Source organism: Xenopus laevis, chromosome 5L, assembly GCF_017654675.1.
Source record: "Xenopus laevis strain J_2021 chromosome 5L, Xenopus_laevis_v10.1, whole genome shotgun sequence".
In the NCBI taxonomy this organism is placed as follows: domain Eukaryota; kingdom Metazoa; phylum Chordata; class Amphibia; order Anura; family Pipidae; genus Xenopus; species Xenopus laevis.
In genome coordinates this window covers 120,052,695-120,070,586 of record NC_054379.1, presented here as the reverse complement: position 1 = coordinate 120,070,586, position 17,892 = coordinate 120,052,695, and the positions used below count along the sequence as shown (strand labels likewise).

General features: G+C 38.3%; 1 protein-coding gene across 1 annotated transcript in view; it reads right to left on the bottom strand.

The window, feature by feature from the left end:
* Positions 1 to 14,115, bottom strand: part of LOC108717023 (transient receptor potential cation channel subfamily V member 5) — a 52,368-nt gene extending 38,253 nt beyond the window's left edge. The window contains exons 1-5 of the mRNA XM_018263734.2: positions 14,011 to 14,115; positions 8,447 to 8,538; positions 6,792 to 6,914; positions 4,860 to 5,000; positions 1,162 to 1,260 (exon numbers count right to left, since the gene is read on the bottom strand). Coding sequence (XP_018119223.1) covers positions 1,162 to 1,260; positions 4,860 to 5,000; positions 6,792 to 6,914; positions 8,447 to 8,538; positions 14,011 to 14,069 — 514 coding nt within the window. The 5' untranslated portion in view covers positions 14,070 to 14,115. The remainder of the gene's footprint in view (positions 1 to 1,161; positions 1,261 to 4,859; positions 5,001 to 6,791; positions 6,915 to 8,446; positions 8,539 to 14,010) is intronic.
* Positions 14,116 to 17,892: the final 3,777 nt, after the last annotated feature.

The window sequence follows — 17,892 nt, the reverse complement described above, 5'->3', positions numbered from 1 at the left end:
GCAAGACCAACTGCTGGATACACTTATAAGTGCAGGTTTTGTTAAGCATTTGGGTAATGGTACAAGGGGCTACTATGAGAGCTTTAAGCAACACAATAATGTGGAGCCAACATGCCCAAAACAGCCTCTAGACGTGAGTCTAAACCCCTGACAAGTGTGTGAGTGCTTATAAGGCAATAGTAGCCTGAAAGCGGTGTTTCCAGGCTAATATCCCAAAGGCTTACTCTGACAAGGGCTTGTGCTAAAGATCTATTAAATACTCAATAATTTCTCCAAGGCATGCTAATAAGTAAAAAATATATACTTTATTTACATCAATAGTTAAAAAACATGAGAAATATCCCCTTTAACGCCTGACGCGTTTCATGCTTACCCAGCACTTAGTCATAGGCAGAATCCTAAGTGCTGGGTCAGCATGAAACGCGTCAGGCGTTAGAGGGGATATTTCTCATGTTTTTTAACTATTGATGTAAATAAAGTATATTTTTTTACTTATTAGCATGCCTTGGAGAAATTATTGAGTATTTGGTTATACCTCTGTTTGGTCACTAGAGGTCTCCGGCATGCATACCAGTAATGTTTACTGATTCTACTCCCAATTTGACTCCAATAGCTAAAGATCTATTACCCATAATGTAGGGTTGCTAAAATTCACACTGTATCCATATATCCAGGCTACTATCACTTAACAAGCCCTTGCATTCATCTGATTTCCATTCAAGTTCACAGAGTTATGATGATACTTAGGGGCAGATTTATCAAAGGTCGAGGTGAAGTTTCGATTTGAAAAACTTTGAATTTCGAGCTATTTTTGTGTACTTCGACTAGGGAATAGTCCAACTTCGATTCGAATTTGAAAAAACTTTTTGAAGTATTCAAAAGTGTTTTAGCCTATGGGGCACCTCCTAGAACCCATATGGAGGTAATTGGGGGAGTTTGGGAGATCGAAGGTCGAAGTTAAAAAAACTTTGAATCAAAGTACGATTGAAGTACGATCACACGATTCGAAGTAGGCTGAATTCGGCCCACTTCGACCCCAAAAAACTTCGACCTCCATTCAGTTGGTTTTTTTGAGTTTGAAGTTCGAAGTTTTTTAACTTCGACCTTTGATAAATATGCCCCTTAATGGAGTCTTGATATTTCAAATCATCCATTTGTTACCTTGGCTATCCTGAGCTTCCAAAGGTGCTCCATTTTCCACCAGCGTTTGAAGAATCTCCCGATTCCCAATATAGGCAGCAAATGATGTAACATATTCTCCTGAAATATAAATACAAAGTACGTTTTAGAAACACAATCAAGTACCGATTTGTGGTGAAAAAATAATTACTTGGCAGGGATACATGGCTCGTAGCTCAAAAGCCATAAATTGATCCAGCTCTGGTGCTTAGTGATGTCACTAATTATAACCAGTGCTTAGTGATGTCATTTCTGTAATGCACCGAAACTTGTGTGTTATAATATATATAGTACCCCTGTTGTACAATATGAGAATAGCAGAAGCCTCCTTGGAGTTCCATGAAATGTAAATATATATATATTATTTTTTGAAGTGGTAAAATGCAAATTTGCTTTTATTTCTTTTTTGCTGTGGTTAGAAAGTAACATACCTCCTTTCTATGTAATGCTGGTAGCTTTCTTTGTATTTGTGAACTATTCTTGAAGAGTTGTCATTGTTTTAGAAACAAGCTGAGTTTTCAGAGCTGTTATTTCCACTGACATGCCTTTTGCTTACTATTATTACTGTCTCTTCTACACAGCAAGTTTGCTTAGTTACATGCAATTCTTCTTTTTTCAACCCTACATGAACAATAGCAAACTACACTGCTGCTAAACTCACATAAACAATAGTCTCCATGGGGAACCTGTGCTTCGATTCTAGACCTGGGTAATCTTTTATTACATTCCCCATTAGAACGGATTTCTTTTCAATAGAAAGATACAAAACCTATAAACAAAATGAGGCCCTACTCATATATGTAGTTATCAATTTTTTAAAATATCACATATTAGTATATGTCCAAAAATAAAGACAAAAGTAAATAAAAAGTCATTGGTGGGAAAGGATTGAATTGTATCTGTACTGTCTGAGCTTTTTCCCACTCGCCTGGTTTTAATGGCTGTTAATATTATGTTATGATTCACACTGTAAATGTATTTTATTTTTCTTTGTTACAGGGCATTATATGGCACAACCACAATCTGCTGCTACCAGTAGCCCATGGCTGGGCATATAAAGTTGGCATATTGTGCAAAGGTTAAACATGGTTTATTTAATTATTAAATCGGTGGCCTTTTGTTACCTATTGTGTATGTTTTGTATCAAATTAATGGGGGAGAGAGAGGCCACAATGGCTCCCCATTTGGTCTTTTGGCTGTGAAACATTCTCTTACTAAAATGCATTATATTTCTCTAACAGGAAAATCATAATCTAAAAGAGACACAACTTTAGTTATAAACGAAGAGGGTTAATTATTGAAGTCCAAATGGCAAAAACTCGAAAAACTAGAATTTTTCATGATTTATTATATCCCGAGGATGGAAAAAGTCCAAATCCGAAAAACCAACATCTCAGACCTGGCAAGGTTGTATATAAGTCAATGGGAAAAGCCCCGAAGATATCCTGATTTGCACTGGGTTGCATGCAAAAAAGATTTTGTGGTTTTTGGGCAAAAATCCGAAAAAAACGTATGATTTAAATTTTCATACGATTTTTCACATTTTTGCTGCACTGGAATTTTTCAGGAAAATGTATTGATCAATAACAGGAAATAATCCGTGCGGATCTGGTCGAAGTATAAAGTATTTCAGAAAATAATGAGATAAATTCGGATATTGAAAAATAACCCCCTAAATCTTGGCTCACAAAACGTAATCTTGGATTTGATGTGTGTCATTTGAGTGATTCATGTGCGTGACACATACTAACATATAGGGGCACATTTACTAAGTTCGAGTGAAGGATTAGAATAAAAAATACTTTGGATTTCGAAGGTTTTTTTTGGCTACTTCGACCATCGAATTGGCTACTTCGACCTTTGACTATGACTTCGAATCGAACGATTCAAACTTAAATTAATTCGACTATTCGACCATTCCATAGTCGAAGTACTGTCTCTTTAAAAAAAACTTTGACCACCTACTTCGCACCAATGTTAGCCTATGGGGAAGGTCCCCATAAGCTTTCTAGGCAATTTGGGATCGAAGGAAAATCGTTCGATCAATTGATTAAAATCCTTCGAATTGTTCGATTCGAAGGATTTTTCCTAAAATTGTTCGAACAAATGAATTGAGGTATATCCTTTCGACTTCGATATTCGAAGGATTTTACTTCAACGGCCGAATATCGAGGGTTAATTAACCCTCGATATTCGACCAATAGTAAATGTGCCCCTTAGACTCCTGACACTTCTATTACTAACATTGTCATTAATACGACACTATAACAAAAATTTTTTACTATATAGTAAGTAAAAGTAAACTGACCACACTACTTCAACTTGTAGTTGGAATGTATGCACAATCTAGTGTAAAAAAGTTGCTACTGGATACACAAGATTCACAGAAGAAATGTGATATGACAGTTTCAGTAATATAGTGGACTACCTTTCTGTCCAAAACAAAGTTAGCCCATTTAAACTGGATCTTCTCTGGGCCTTGTGCATGTCTTATCTACCCTGCACATTTGCATCCTATTTCACTTTATATGGCACTTTATATGGCAGGTACCATGGGGCAGATTCACTAAAAGGCGAAGTGACTAACGCTGGCGAAAATTCGCCAGTGTGACGTCATTTCGGCACTTCGCCAATTTACTAACGTGATTTCTCCAAGGAGATAGATTTTGGAGCAACTTCGCACTCTAACGCCAGGAGAATTTACGGTCTGGCGAAAGAGCGTTACTACGCAAATTCAAGTTTTTGATTTTACTGACCCTTACCTCTATCGCCAGACTTGCCTTCGCCACCTCAGACCAGGCGAAGTGCAATAGAGTAGATAGGAGTTCCTCAAAAAAAAGTTTAACATTTTTAAGTCCCAAAAAACACTGGCGTTTTTTCCTATTTAAAGGGTGATAGACTGAAAAAGATTGTAAATTTTTTTTTCGGGTATCCTCCTTCCCCCCTACATTTGCTAACACATGGCACCTAAACTATACTGTGGACACATGTGTAGGGCATTATAATAACTTTATATAATTTTATTAAGGTTCCCTGGCCTTGTGTAGTGTAATGTATTTGCTGCAGCATATACGGCCATTGTACTTTAACTGCACGCCGTATGCTAATTAACCATCGCTAGCGTAACTTCGAACTGCTGAGCTTAATTTCGGTATCCTGTGCGCAACTTTGGATCTTCTTGAATTTGCGTTGTCCAGGCGAATTTACGCCTGGCGAAGTGTTGCAATGTGCGCGAAGCCATCGCTGGCAAATGTTACCTGTTAGTGAATTTGCCCCCATGATTTTAGGGCTTATTTGCAAACCCAAGCACAGTAAAGTAAAAAAACTTGAGTGTGTGCAAATACTGTAGCTGCAAGATTTGTGGTTCCAGTGCTGAATTAGTGAATGGTGGGCACAAAGATGAACAAAGATTTTTCTTGCGCCGTTCAGTGCTTATTGCAACACACAGGGAGCTCAAGTGCCTCTAGAATGAGCACTAATTGCCGCGGGGTTCAAGAATAACATGTTTAATATGTTTCAGATGGAAGCATAGAGGGCTTGGGCTTGAATTCATTTCACAAACACAAGGTTTTGAAGCATGGAATAAGGAAGAGCATACAAATAAAATTAGCATCAATTAAAACTGTGAGAGTTTATGAATATATCAAACAAAATCAGCTTGGTGTAGCCTGTTACCGTACCATAATAATGTTGTCCTTGCCTTCTGGGGGCAAAAAAGTTTCCAGTTGCTCTAGCGTTCTTCATGTCAGCTTTTCGGGCAATTAGCTCTCTCACCATCTCAGAATTTTGATTCACGATTGCTATATGTAAAACTGTTTCCCCTGGATATACAGAGAATACAAATGATTCTAGAGAAATTCTGATTTAAGAAGTATTAAGAGATACATACAGTACTAGTGTCTATTTATTAGTCCACAATTGGCCATTTTTTTGCACTCTGCCCACTGCGTGTGGCATTATGGAAATATCCACAGGCGTCTGCCCTCTGTTTCAGGGCACAAAGACCAGCGGAATGTGCTTTGAATGGAATGCTGGCTGCATTAGGCAGTGCTCCATGCAAGAGAGGCATGTGGGGAAGTCACGTAGGTATCATGCCCCATATTCGCTCCTACATGTAAGGTTTTTAGCAGCAGGACATGAAGCCCACATAGAGGCCCTGTCCTTACTGCTTGAACATCAGGTTGTGCTGTAAGTAAGGAAAATAGCCTTAAAATGTTATGTATCCTGAAACTACAATTTAGTATTGTCATAGTATCCACAAAAATCATCAGGATATTAAAGCATGTTAGCCAGAGACCTAAGTGGACAAAAATCAGTAATGTAACTATAAATCGCTGATCCCGGGTGCAGGCCCCACCTTCCTGACACGATCTTCACCATGGATTCACATGCGCATGAACCCCCCGATAGTTCCGCCACTGCCAAAAATAACAGCCAAATCTAAGGGATATTTACCTTAAACAACATCATTATTTGGCCACACATAAACACAGACCATTGTATGGTTCAATAAATAATTGTCTGGATTGTGCGAAGACACCCTATTGCCATGCCAAATGATTCGCCTCTGATTTGACTCTTTTTTTTCTATTTTTGGCCATCTCGGTCTGTAGGTAACATGCACTAATATCCTGCTGACTTGTGTGTGGATACTATGTCAATACTAAGTTATATTTTAAGGAAATATAAAAGACAGGTATGGTACCTGTTATCCAGAATGCTCTGGACCTGGGGGTTTCTGGATTACGGATCTTTTCATAATTTGGATCTTCCTACCTTAAATATACTAGAAAATCATTTAAACATTAAATAAACCCAACAGGCTGCTTTTGCTTCCAATAAGGATTAATTATATATCAGTTTGGACAAATTACAAGGTACAGGTATGGGACCTGTTATCCAGAATGGGGTTTTGCAGATAATGGATTTTTCCTGGGGTGACCTGGGGTTTTCCAGATAATGGATCTTTCCGTAATTTGGGTCTTCGTGCCTTAACTCTGCTAGAAGTTCATTTAAACATTAAATAAACCCAATAGGCTGGTTTTGCTTCCAATAAGGATTAATTATATCTTAGTTGGGATCAAATACAAGTTACTGTTTTATTATTACAGAGAAAAAGGAAATCATTTTTAAAAATTTGGATTATTTAGATAAAATTGAGTCTATGGGAGACAGTTATTCCGTAATTCAGAGCTTTCTGGATATCGGGTTTCTGGATAAGGGATCCTATACCTGTACTGTTTTTTATTACAGAGAAAAAGGAAATTATTTTTAAAAATTTGAATTATTTGGCTTAAATGGAGTCTATGGGAGAAGGCCTTTCAGTAAATCAGGGCTTTATGGATAACTGGTTTCCGGATAATGGATCCCACACCTGTAATTGTTCACCTTTTTGTGACTTTCAAATTATTTGACCTTTTTGTTTTGCAGCTTCCTTACTTACCGCACAACCTGACTGTGTCAATCTTAGGTTGCTCATAGCACAACAGTAATATCATGCCATAGCTGGAAATGTGTGTTTTGAACCAACTATATTATATTTTCATGTGAGCCTTAAACTATTGGACCAATTGTTTTCATTACTCTGCTCAACATCTCACAGGATACCATACCTTTATATGCATCACATTCTATGGGTTTATTGATTAGGAAAGGGAATTCATCCAGCAGTGAAACCAGAATTTCCTGATTGTTGTACAGAGCTGCTATATGTAACACATTTTCTCCCAGAGACCCTAGAGTAAAGAAATGAAAAATTAACTAAAAAGTGTTAAATATAAATTATAACAAACTGCAGCCTCTTCGCATTTAGAATTTGACACCTCCCAATCGTCATACAAGATAACATCAGCCCACCCCTTGCAGTTGGCAGTTGATTGTAGTAATTATCTGACTCCTGTCTTTGAAGTGCTATCATTTTGCCACCTGCACATACAACGCATATGGTTTTGACTGTTTACAGTTATTCTTGGCTTTAGTTTTAGCTTGTTCATTCCAAACATCCAAACTTACTTCTTCTTTCAAACTTAGTCCCTTTTGAAGAAAGTTTTATAACTGTAACAACTCTCTTTCTGAAAGCACATGATCAGGCACAAGGACACCAATATTACAACTAAAAAAATATATTTATCGGTTCAAGAGTAAAATGGTAGAATAAAGTACTTGCAATGTACACAGTTTAGTTCAGTAATAAATGTTATACCATAAACTCATGACAGAACCCCTATATAAGTCTTCATACAGCTCCTCATTTTTGGATTTCACTTTGACTGTTATTAACACAGAGACCCGATTGGTAGATAATACTTTACACTGAACAATGTTGTTCCATTTACAGATTGACTCTGTTATTAGCTATTATTAGTGTCTAACTCTCTGGGATACTTGCTCCAGTTAATGTTGAACCAACAAATAAAGGGATGTGTATGGTTACCAACTGTTAAATCTTTCACTAAACAGGGCTAACAGAGGAACCAATGCTACTCCATGTTTGGCTTTTGAGAGGTATCTGATTCAATTACTAGTATACAACCCTTTGCTGTGACTGTGTTGTTAACAGGTGTCAATTAAGCAGGAGGGTTATTTGTGTGACTGGTAATCTAATTATCTACAGTGCAAGGTCCAAACATCCACCGATTCTTCATGATTAAAACAATAGGCAAAAGGTATGTTCGGCACAAGCCCTATTCATTTTGTTCATGTTAAACAAGAGGTACAGTATACTGCCCCTTTAAATCCAATATCTAAATGTAATGTGGGGAGAAAAACATTGGAATGCCAAGTATTAGGGTTTGCACTGCTTTCATGATTAGCACACATTTAGGGGTCTGTTGGGACTGTCTACAGCTGTGTTAGCGATGTCTCACCTTATGTTTGCTGCTTTGGGCTTCAACATCCTATCTCTTCCTATTCAAATTCAGAGAATATTTAATGTAATTTACAATTCATTTTGCCCTTAGGGGGTTCATTCCAAACAACAATTTGCAAGGTTTATTTAAGGAGGAGCATTGTTTATGCAGATCACTCTTTCTATCTTTTATTGGAGAAATCCCTGCACATCACTAGGTAACATTGCTCATATAGAGAATTCAGCATGCCGTGAAAAAAGTCTACTGTTCAGTGGAAAAAAGGCATGACCATATGTTGTTTCATTAAGGTTTACTCTATTCGTATCATCCTGATAGTCCCAGGTTCTTAACAGAACAGTATTATGCACTATATCTATATTTTGTTATGTGCTGCAGGATCAAAATCCCAATATACATACCTTTACTGGTCGGATCAACATTCTCTCCAATCAGTCGTTTCAAAACGTCGATATTATTTTCCTTTGCAGCTTTGAAAAGGAGGTTTTCTCTTCTGCAATGAAAGTATTTTACAATAATATATCACTGCCACAGTAGCCAAGGGGAGAGTTGTATAATGTCACTTACATTATTGTGAGGGCAAAAGGGACCCTGTGCAATTTTGCACCCTGACCTGTAGAGCTCAAGTTCCTCTTCATCTGTTTAGAACAGGGTGTCAGTGTTATGGACATTTTGGTCCATCCTACACTCATTTTGATTTGATTCATTCAAATTCCAAAATTTTATGTGTGAATTGCTTTACCTTACAGTTAAACTCCTGTAAGGTACCTCCTTACTGGCTAAAGTCTTAACTAAAGATGTCGGCTAGAAATGTTGTACATTATGTTTTGGGCTTATTTACCAGCCCCAGGCAACCACAGCCCTTTAGTAGTAAAGATACAGTATGTGTCTCCAAAGATGCCCCAGTAGCTCCCCATCTTCTTTTCTGCTGATTCACTGCACATGCTCTGTGCTGATGTCAGCTACTGAGCTTAGGGACCCACTCACAATATACAGTACATATAGAATAGAAATGTCACAATATAAGGCTGATTAGTAATTAATACAGATAATTACTACATGGCAGCACAGAAACCAGTGCAACTAGCATCTGAATTTAATAATCAGCCTTGTAGCATCATCTTATATTACAGACCAATTTACAGGCTCATTTTCTGCTTGGTAATTTGCAACAACCTCTAACAGCCCACTGAGCATGTGAGTGTCACAGACACCTTCCAAGATGGTGACCCCCTGTGACAAGTTTGAAGTCCTGGATCATTGCTGCTATTGACAAGCTGAAACTTTAGGCTGGTGCAATGAGTTCAGAATATAAAATATGTTAGGCATCCCCAAGTGATTGTATTGACTTACCTGAAGCCCCGTGCCGGTGTTCCTATCAGCAGAAAACTGCACCAGCCCCGGTTATACCACAGAGCACCATGGAGCGATCTTATTTTGTCTTTCTCTTTCTTTGCACAGTAGAGTGAAAAGCATAACGTCGGCCCTGGGAAATTTGAAGAAAGAAGAAGCCGAGAGAGGATCGCTCCATGGTGCTCACTGGAATAACTCAGGGCCAGCGCAGTTTTCTGCTGATAGGAGCACCATCCCCGTGGTTTCAGGTGAGTCAATACAATCACTTGGGGGGGTGCCTAACATTTAGGAGCCCCAAGTGCACAAAGCCTTTTCTTCTCCTTTAAAGGACTACTATGAGGAGTGTGAGGAGAATTAATTTTTTTATTTATTTTTGGTAGTGTACCTGTCAGATCATCATTGAATTTAAGACACAAACTAGAAATTTGCAACAAGACTGCAGAAGTCAATATATAAGTGATTATTAAGCTTGTTTTATTTGTTTTACTCTCCCACTTTCCCCAGGCTTTAGGAATTCACACTACATGCTTTTCTGTTTGGTAATCCAATCTTCAAATGATTGTTTCATGATCTCCACACCTCCTAAAACATGCCTTTGCTTTGTTTTACCTGCAATTTACATTTACTCTACTCTGCAATGCAGTGTCTTTAGTAAATTCTCTATTTTTGGTGTATAGCCCCGCACCCTCATCAAAATAATTATCCTCTAAATCCATCCATAGATAAGCTTGTTCTATGTGTAAAAGACCCAAACTTCTAACTAGTGCTGAGATACTGGTGTCATTTGACATCTCCTCTCCTCCAGCACTTTTCCATAGCAATTTCACCACCACATATGTGCAGTGACTCAGAAAAGGACATGGAGGTGTTTGTATATCTTTATCCTCATCTAGGTCTGCCATAGATTGTAATCTTAGTCCCTTGCTGATTTTGAGGAGCACGCCAATTGAAATTACTCCTGGTTTCTTCTGCAGATATCACAGTTATCCCTTATTGAATACAATTGTTGACCATTTGGTAGTCTATTCATGTTGCATACAGAGATGCACCAAATCCATGACCTTTTGCTTTCTGTCGCATATCTAATCCTCCCCAAAATATCTGGCCAGTGACCTTAATCTGCATATGTTTTGAACAAGAGCTGAAAGGATTCAGCCAAGTCAAAATTCTGCGAAAAGTGGTGGGATTCAGTAGATTCCTCAATAGAATCCTGGATTCTCTGGCTCCCTGTTTGTAAGGGAATCAAACCATGACAAAAAAAAAATTCTACTACTTGAAACTTTTATTTGGCAACCTGGTCATTCTCTGTATTTCCTTTACCAAGGCCAAAATCTTCCTTAGACATGAGGGATGGGTGAATTTTTTTGACTTGTTGCACCGCGGAAATGACGCCCATAGACTTGTATGGCGTTTTGTGTCAAAAAAAATATTTTGACGCCCATAGACTTTAATGGGTGTCGGCGACATTTCGGCGGCCGCGAATTTCTGGCGAAAAGAAACGGGTCAAATTCGCCCATCCCTTTCTCTAACCATCTCCCTTTAAATAACCATTTCGAAACTCTTTTGCTAGATTATGGGACATGGAGTTGCAAACAATAGAGTTATTGTGATTAAAACCCATAGTCAAAAAGTATTTTAGGCTCAGGTCTTATTCAATGAACTCATGTTACGTCTATACTGCCCCTTTAAAGGGTGGTTCACTTTGATGTTAATTTTTAGTATGTTATAGAATGCATGGCCAGTTCTAAACAAATTCTCAATTGGTCTTCTTATATATATATTTTATATATTTTTATATATATATTTCTTCTGAATATTTCCAGCTTTCAAATGCCGGGGGGGGGGGGGTCACTGACCCCATCTAAAAAACAAATGCTTTTTAAGGCTGCAGATTTATTGTTGTTGCTTTTTATTGCAAATTTTTCTATTCAGGCCTCCTCCTATTCATATTCCAGTCTCTTATTCAAACCAATGCTTGGTTGCTTCGGTAATTGGGACCTTAGTAACCAGATTGCTGAAACAGCAAACTGGAGAGCTTCTGAATAAAAAGCTAAATAATTAAAAAACCACAAATAATAAAAAATGAAAACCAATTTCAAATTGTATCAGAATATCACTCTCTACATCATTCTAAATGTTAATGCAAAGGTGAACAACCCCTTTAGAATATAGTTAATTATTTGTATTAGATTAAAGAAGATTTAGTCAAATCTCTCTCTACCTTAAGGGCTGGGACACACTGGAGATTTGGGGAGATTTAACGCTGCGACTTTTCTCCCTAATGCCTCCCCTCGCTCTGCGCCTGGATAAAATGAAAAGTCAACGGCGTTAATCACACACGGCGATTCATTTTACGAAGTCGCCCGAAGTTGCCTCACGAGGAAACTTTGGTCGACTTCGGAAAACGAATTGCCGCATGTGATAATTTTAACCAGGCACAGAGCGAGGGTTGGCATTCGGGGAAGATTGGTCGCGGAAAGTCGCGGTGATTAGTTGCCAGGCGACTAAATCTCCCCAAATCCCCCAGTGTGTCCCAGCAATATGACAATAGTTATCTTAGGTTAAATTACAGAGCCTTAGTATTAATGCAAGATGAGCAGGTTGCAAGATAACTGAACATGTTCTAACAAAGTTATAAACAACAATATGAACAATTGAGCTTAGGAATTAGTAAACATACCCTTACACTTATATGATTCTCTTGTTGCAAACTCTGTCCATATTTTTTTATTGTTTCAATATGTTAATTATGTCCTGGAATCCGTTTTGCTTTATTTGGAGTTTGTTGCTGTGGATTATGGGGAAATGACCTAATAATTACATGGCTGATAACATATTGTAAGGGTCCTTTACCAGCACAGTGCAGCATGCATACCGCAGTTTCTGGATGTAAATAGCCATCTTTTTCTGCCCACAATGCAGCATTTTTCCAGAGTAATTTTGGTAGCTTGAGGAGTTGCACCTGCTGCAATTATTCCAGTGAACACAACTGCATGTGCATGTTTTTGCAAATCACAAACAAGTTGGGATTGTGTCACTTCTAGTGTATTGGCGTTAAAATGACAGTGTCTGGCATAGTTTGACCCGCTGAAGCCTGGAAGTACTGGCAAGTTAGGGGTGGTGGCAACTCCAGGGTTCTCCAGTGTCAATAGCAGCACTATTCAGCAGAAGAGGCAAAACAGAGACAATGTTAACACCACTACACAGAAGTGCAAGGAGAGTGTAAAGTTTCTTTACTGAGTTGTGTAAGTGCAACATTTACATCCATTTTAGTGTGTTCTTAAATGACCCTTTATATATTTTAATTCTTAGTTATTTAAGTATTGAGTAAAGCAAAAGGATGATTAGGACACAGATTTCTGCTCATATCTAGCAGTGCGTTTGGTCTAATAGGCTGGAAATTCTGCCATATTTACACCTAATCAAACATAAATGAAAGCTGGTAAATGAGTCAAAGAAATGAAATGATGAGACATCATCGGCCTCAAGAACATTGCTGAACTTAATCATGATCTATTATATGTAAGAGTCGTCAGGGAGGTATTGTATTACTTTCATCCTCCTCCATCTACTCAGTGCAGTATTATACTGTATCTTTATTATCATCTGTAAAATCATTCTACATTGCTCTATATGTCATTTGTTTGAGACCCCACTCCCCCCCCCCCAAGTATGATTTTTTTCTTTCCTTCTCCTTTTTGCTACACAATACACTTATATAGTACAAGTATAGGAATTGTTATCCAGAATGCTCAGGACCTCAGGTTTTCTGGATAACAGAATTTTCCATAATTTGGATCGTCATACCTTAAGTCTACTAGAAAATCACGTAAACATTAAATAAACCCGTTAGGCTGCAATAAGGATTAATTATATCTTAGTTTGGAAAAATTATAAGGCACCATTTTTTTTATTACTGAGAAAAAGAAAATAATTTTTGGAAGCTTGGATCATTTGGATAAAATGGAGTCTATGGTAGACGGCCATTCCGTAATTCTGAGCTTTCTGGATAATGAGTTTCTGGATAATGGATCCCATTCCTGTAGTATAACAGAGCTTGCTGGTTCATATCAGCCTCATTATTTTATAGTATGGTCTCTTTTTGCATAAAGGTTGATTCCATGATTTTTATGGTCTAAAACAGACCATAAACTAGACTAAAATTTCATTTTCCTAGAATAATCTTAGATATCACAAGCAACGCTTTACGATCAGTCCAGATATTATCTGAATCATGCATACATACATCCGTTTATAACTTTAAAGACTGCATTCCATTTGTTTTATCAGCTGTCACTTCTGTCTACCAATTGCATCTTTTACATGTACACTCTTTTATTTTCTTTTGCTATATATTTTTTGTTATAGCACAATGTGTGGCACCATAAAGATTTATTGACTGTCTAACTGCAGTCTATAAAGTAGAATATTCTGTATAATTACAAGAGCTAATCACATAATTCAATGAGTAAAACATGACTCTCTTAAAGAAATAAATGAAGCTATTGTTAAGCATTGCTATTCTACAATTGGATAGGGACTTAACAAAACTGTAAGGATTGCAGGGCCAGCTTCCTCCATCTGTATATCTGTTGCGTAGTTTAATACTTACCCTTTGTCTGGTTTATCTGGGTAGCTGTGCATATTTACTATGCTTTTTCCAGGAGGCATCGTAGATAAATGGCTAATTTCCTTCAAATTCTCTCAGTTTAGCATAATCTTTCTATCTGTCAAAGTGCTGGCTTGCACAAATATCCCATGAATTTTACAAGTGATTGTTTACTGTACACAAATGAACAATAATTAAGACACGTGTCAAGTGACTGTTGTATTTGGTGCAAACATACAGCCAAGTGTTTGTGTTTGGAGGATTTGACATTCAGATTTGAAAGTAATTATCACAATCACTAAAGTGAGCCATAATACAGTGACTCATCTTCCTTGTTACCAGAGGCTGGGATTTTTCAGTCCGTTTAACTGGCTATAAGAATATCAACAAGCCATGTCTGATATTTAATGAAAGTCAGATTTAAAGACGTTGACGTGACATGCTAACCCGCTGCAGCTTGGATTTTGCTTTTTCCTGGGCATATTAGGAGACATTTGCATTGTATTTGTTGTGTTCACAGTGGATGTTGTGTGGTACTCACTGGTTATGCTTAAACTACTGGTTTATTTGAGCTCCAACATGGCTAACTATGTACATGCATTTTAAGAAGAAAGAATATCAAAACCCTAGATAGTAAAACAGAAAATGAAGCTCTGTTTGTGTTTCTCACAAACAGAGAGAGTACATAGCAATGAAAGAACATTTCAACAAGCAGTTCCCTCTAGTGCAGGGGTCCCCAACCTTTTTTACTGGTGAGCCACATTTAAATGTAAAAAAGAGTTGGAGAGCAACACAAGCATGAAAAAGTTCATGGGGATGTCAAATAAGGGCTGTGATGGGCTGTTTGGTAGTCCCTATATGGACTGGTAGCCTACAGGAGGCAGTACACTTGGTCTTTATACAACCAAAACTTGCCTCCAAGCCTGGAATTCAAAAATTTGCACCTGCTTTGATGCCACTGGGAGCAACATCCAAGGGGTTGGTGAGCAACATGTTGCTCGCAAGCTACTGGTTGGGGACCACTGCTCTAGTGGTACACAACACTCCTCCCCCATAGCTAACGTAATTGTGCATCCACCTTGGAGGCACCCTGTTGCACTGTGGCTGTTCTTAACCATAAGTCTGACCACAAGGGGCATTCTGGGAGGAGTTATCACAGTTCTGTATGGGACTAGAGTCACTCTCTGGTGACACAGTGGTCCCATTAGTTCCTTGGCTGCACAGGGCTACCACTTTACCTGGAAGTGAGCCACTGGGAACCATAGTTGGGCAATTCATGCTGTCCAGAGTCTAATGCTCCCCTTTTCATGCTGGTTATTCCTTCCTAAACCTTGTCATTATTATGAACCAGTCACTAAACAAACCTTCTCAAGTCTAGGAGATGCCTATCGAAGTCCATTTTATCCTACTGACTGCAAACTGCTGCAACCAGTCCCTATGACAACAAGAATATGTAAGAAATACGTCTTCTCTACTTCTCTATTACTTTTTATTCCTCATCTTTCTATTCAGGCCTCTCTTATTCATATTCTAGTCTCAAATAAGTGCATGGTTGCTAGGGGAATTTGGACACAGAATTGCTGAAATTGCAAAATGGAAAGCTGCTTAAAGGAGAAGAAAAGCTTTTTGGGGGTGCCAAATGTTAGGCACCCCCAAGTGATTGTATTGACTTACCTGAAACCCCGGCCGGTGATCCTATCAGCAGAAAAACTGCACCGGCCCGGGGTTATACCAGTGAGCAGCACAGCGATTCTGTCTTCCTCTCTCGGCGCAGTTGCGCATGTGCAGTAGCATGAAAAGCTGAAGTAGTTGACTATTTCTTTCAACTGTGCAGAAAGAATAAGCAGGAAGAAGATCACTCTGTGGTGCTCGCTGGGAGAACCCCAGGCTGGTGCAGTTTTCTGCTGATAGGAGCAGTTTCAGGTAAGTCAATACGATCACTTGGGGGGGCCTAACATTTGGTACCTCCAAGTGCTAAACGACTTCTCCTTTAAAGGTTAAACAGTTAAAGGGTTGGTTCACCTTTAAGGTAACTTTTATTATGTTATAGAATGTCCAATTCTAAGCAAATTTTCAAATTCCTTTTATTATTTATTTTTTATAGTGTTATAGTTATTTTCTTTTTCTTCTGACTCTTTCCAGCTTTCAAATGGGGGTCAATGACCCCATCTAAAAAACCAAATGCTCTGCAAAACAACAAATGTATTTGTATTGCTATTTTTTATTATCTTTACTCACTTTCTATTCAGCTCCTCCCCTATTCATATTCTAGTCTCTTATTCAAATCAATGCATTAATGCTAGGATCATTTGGGCCCTAGTTACCAGATTGGTTAAGATGCAAATTGAAAAGCTGCTGCCAAAAAAACAAAATATCTCCAAAACCACAAAGAATAATAAATGAAAACCAATTGCACATTGTCTCAGAATATCACTCTCTACATCATACAAAAAGTTATCTCACAGGTGAAGAATCCCTTAAAGTGTAAAATTGGGTTTAATTAATATTTACATTAATTTTTAATTTTCAAGTTATGCAGATCCAAATTACCGAAAGATACCTTACCCAGAAAACCACAGGTCCCAAGCATTTTGGATAGCAGGTCCCATACCTGTATACAGCGCCGGGCCAAGTCGCCCTGGTGCCCTAGGCCTACGTCGCCCCCCACTGTTCGACGCATGCGCAGAAGAGTGGAAGTGGCTACGCGGCACCAGTGCGCCTGTGCGATACAGCATATATGCCATTTCAAAACGGCAGCCAGTGTGCATGCGCGAAAGGGCGCACGCATTAAGAAAAAACTGCAGCCACAGCTTAAGAACACAAGGGTCCGGACTAGAGGAAGGGCTCAGATGAGGTACGTGCTTGGCGCCCCTCTGCCTTTGCGCCCTAGTCACATGCCTCTTCTGCCCACCCCTAGTTCCTGCCCTGCCTGTATATTACTTACAAAATCAGTAGGGCAGGGGCTAAACTTGTTCCTCTAGATTTGGGACAGGCCCTTGCACTTTTTACTTGGTGGTGTAGTAGAAAAACCATAGACATCACAGCTGATGTCTTTTCTCTAGGATGATTAATTAGCCCCTAAATACAATGAGTGTCAGCTGGAACATTAGTCCCAAATTAGTATTTAGGCCTCTTCTATTCATATTCCAGTCTCTAATTCAAATCAGTGTATGGTTACTAGGGTCATTTGCACCCTAGCAATCATATTGCTGAAATTGCAAACTAGAAAGCTGCTAAATAAAATACCAAATAACTCAAAGTTAAGTTAATTAAAAGTAATTCAAAGGTGACCATCCCCTTTAAATAGTTAAGGCATCCAGTTGATTGAATAATGGACCTGGGCAGATTTTTTTGTTTATTTTTATTATTCTATTTTTATTTTCATCAGGTGGTAAAAAAGATAGTTTTATTTCTTAATACAAACAGAAATTCTTATTATCATTAAATAGGATTATAATTCAATTTATATAATAAATTAATGTATTGATTAGAGTTGTTTTTTTTCTGTAGTTTAATATTCAAGAAGCCGAAATGACGGAATCTTAGTAAGTAACAGATACTGTGCCAGAGGAAACTAAACCCATGAATGCTTCTCCAACATCCTGCAGGGTTATACAATGGCAGCCGCAGTCCCAGAACTATGAGGATCCAGAGCGAGGGGCTAACGGAGGACGTTCTGCGAATGGATGTCACAGTCATATGCACACGGTGAAGAGTGGCCACATGAAGTCATGTCAGAAAGGTAGGCAAGGAAAATGAAATGATACAGTGAGAAAGAAAGAGGGGGTTAAAGCAGCTAACTGTATGCTGTCAGCTCAGGAGCAAATGAAAGACAATATAGAGTTACAGTACAGGATTAAGTGTCTTTTCTAAATGTGTCCAGGG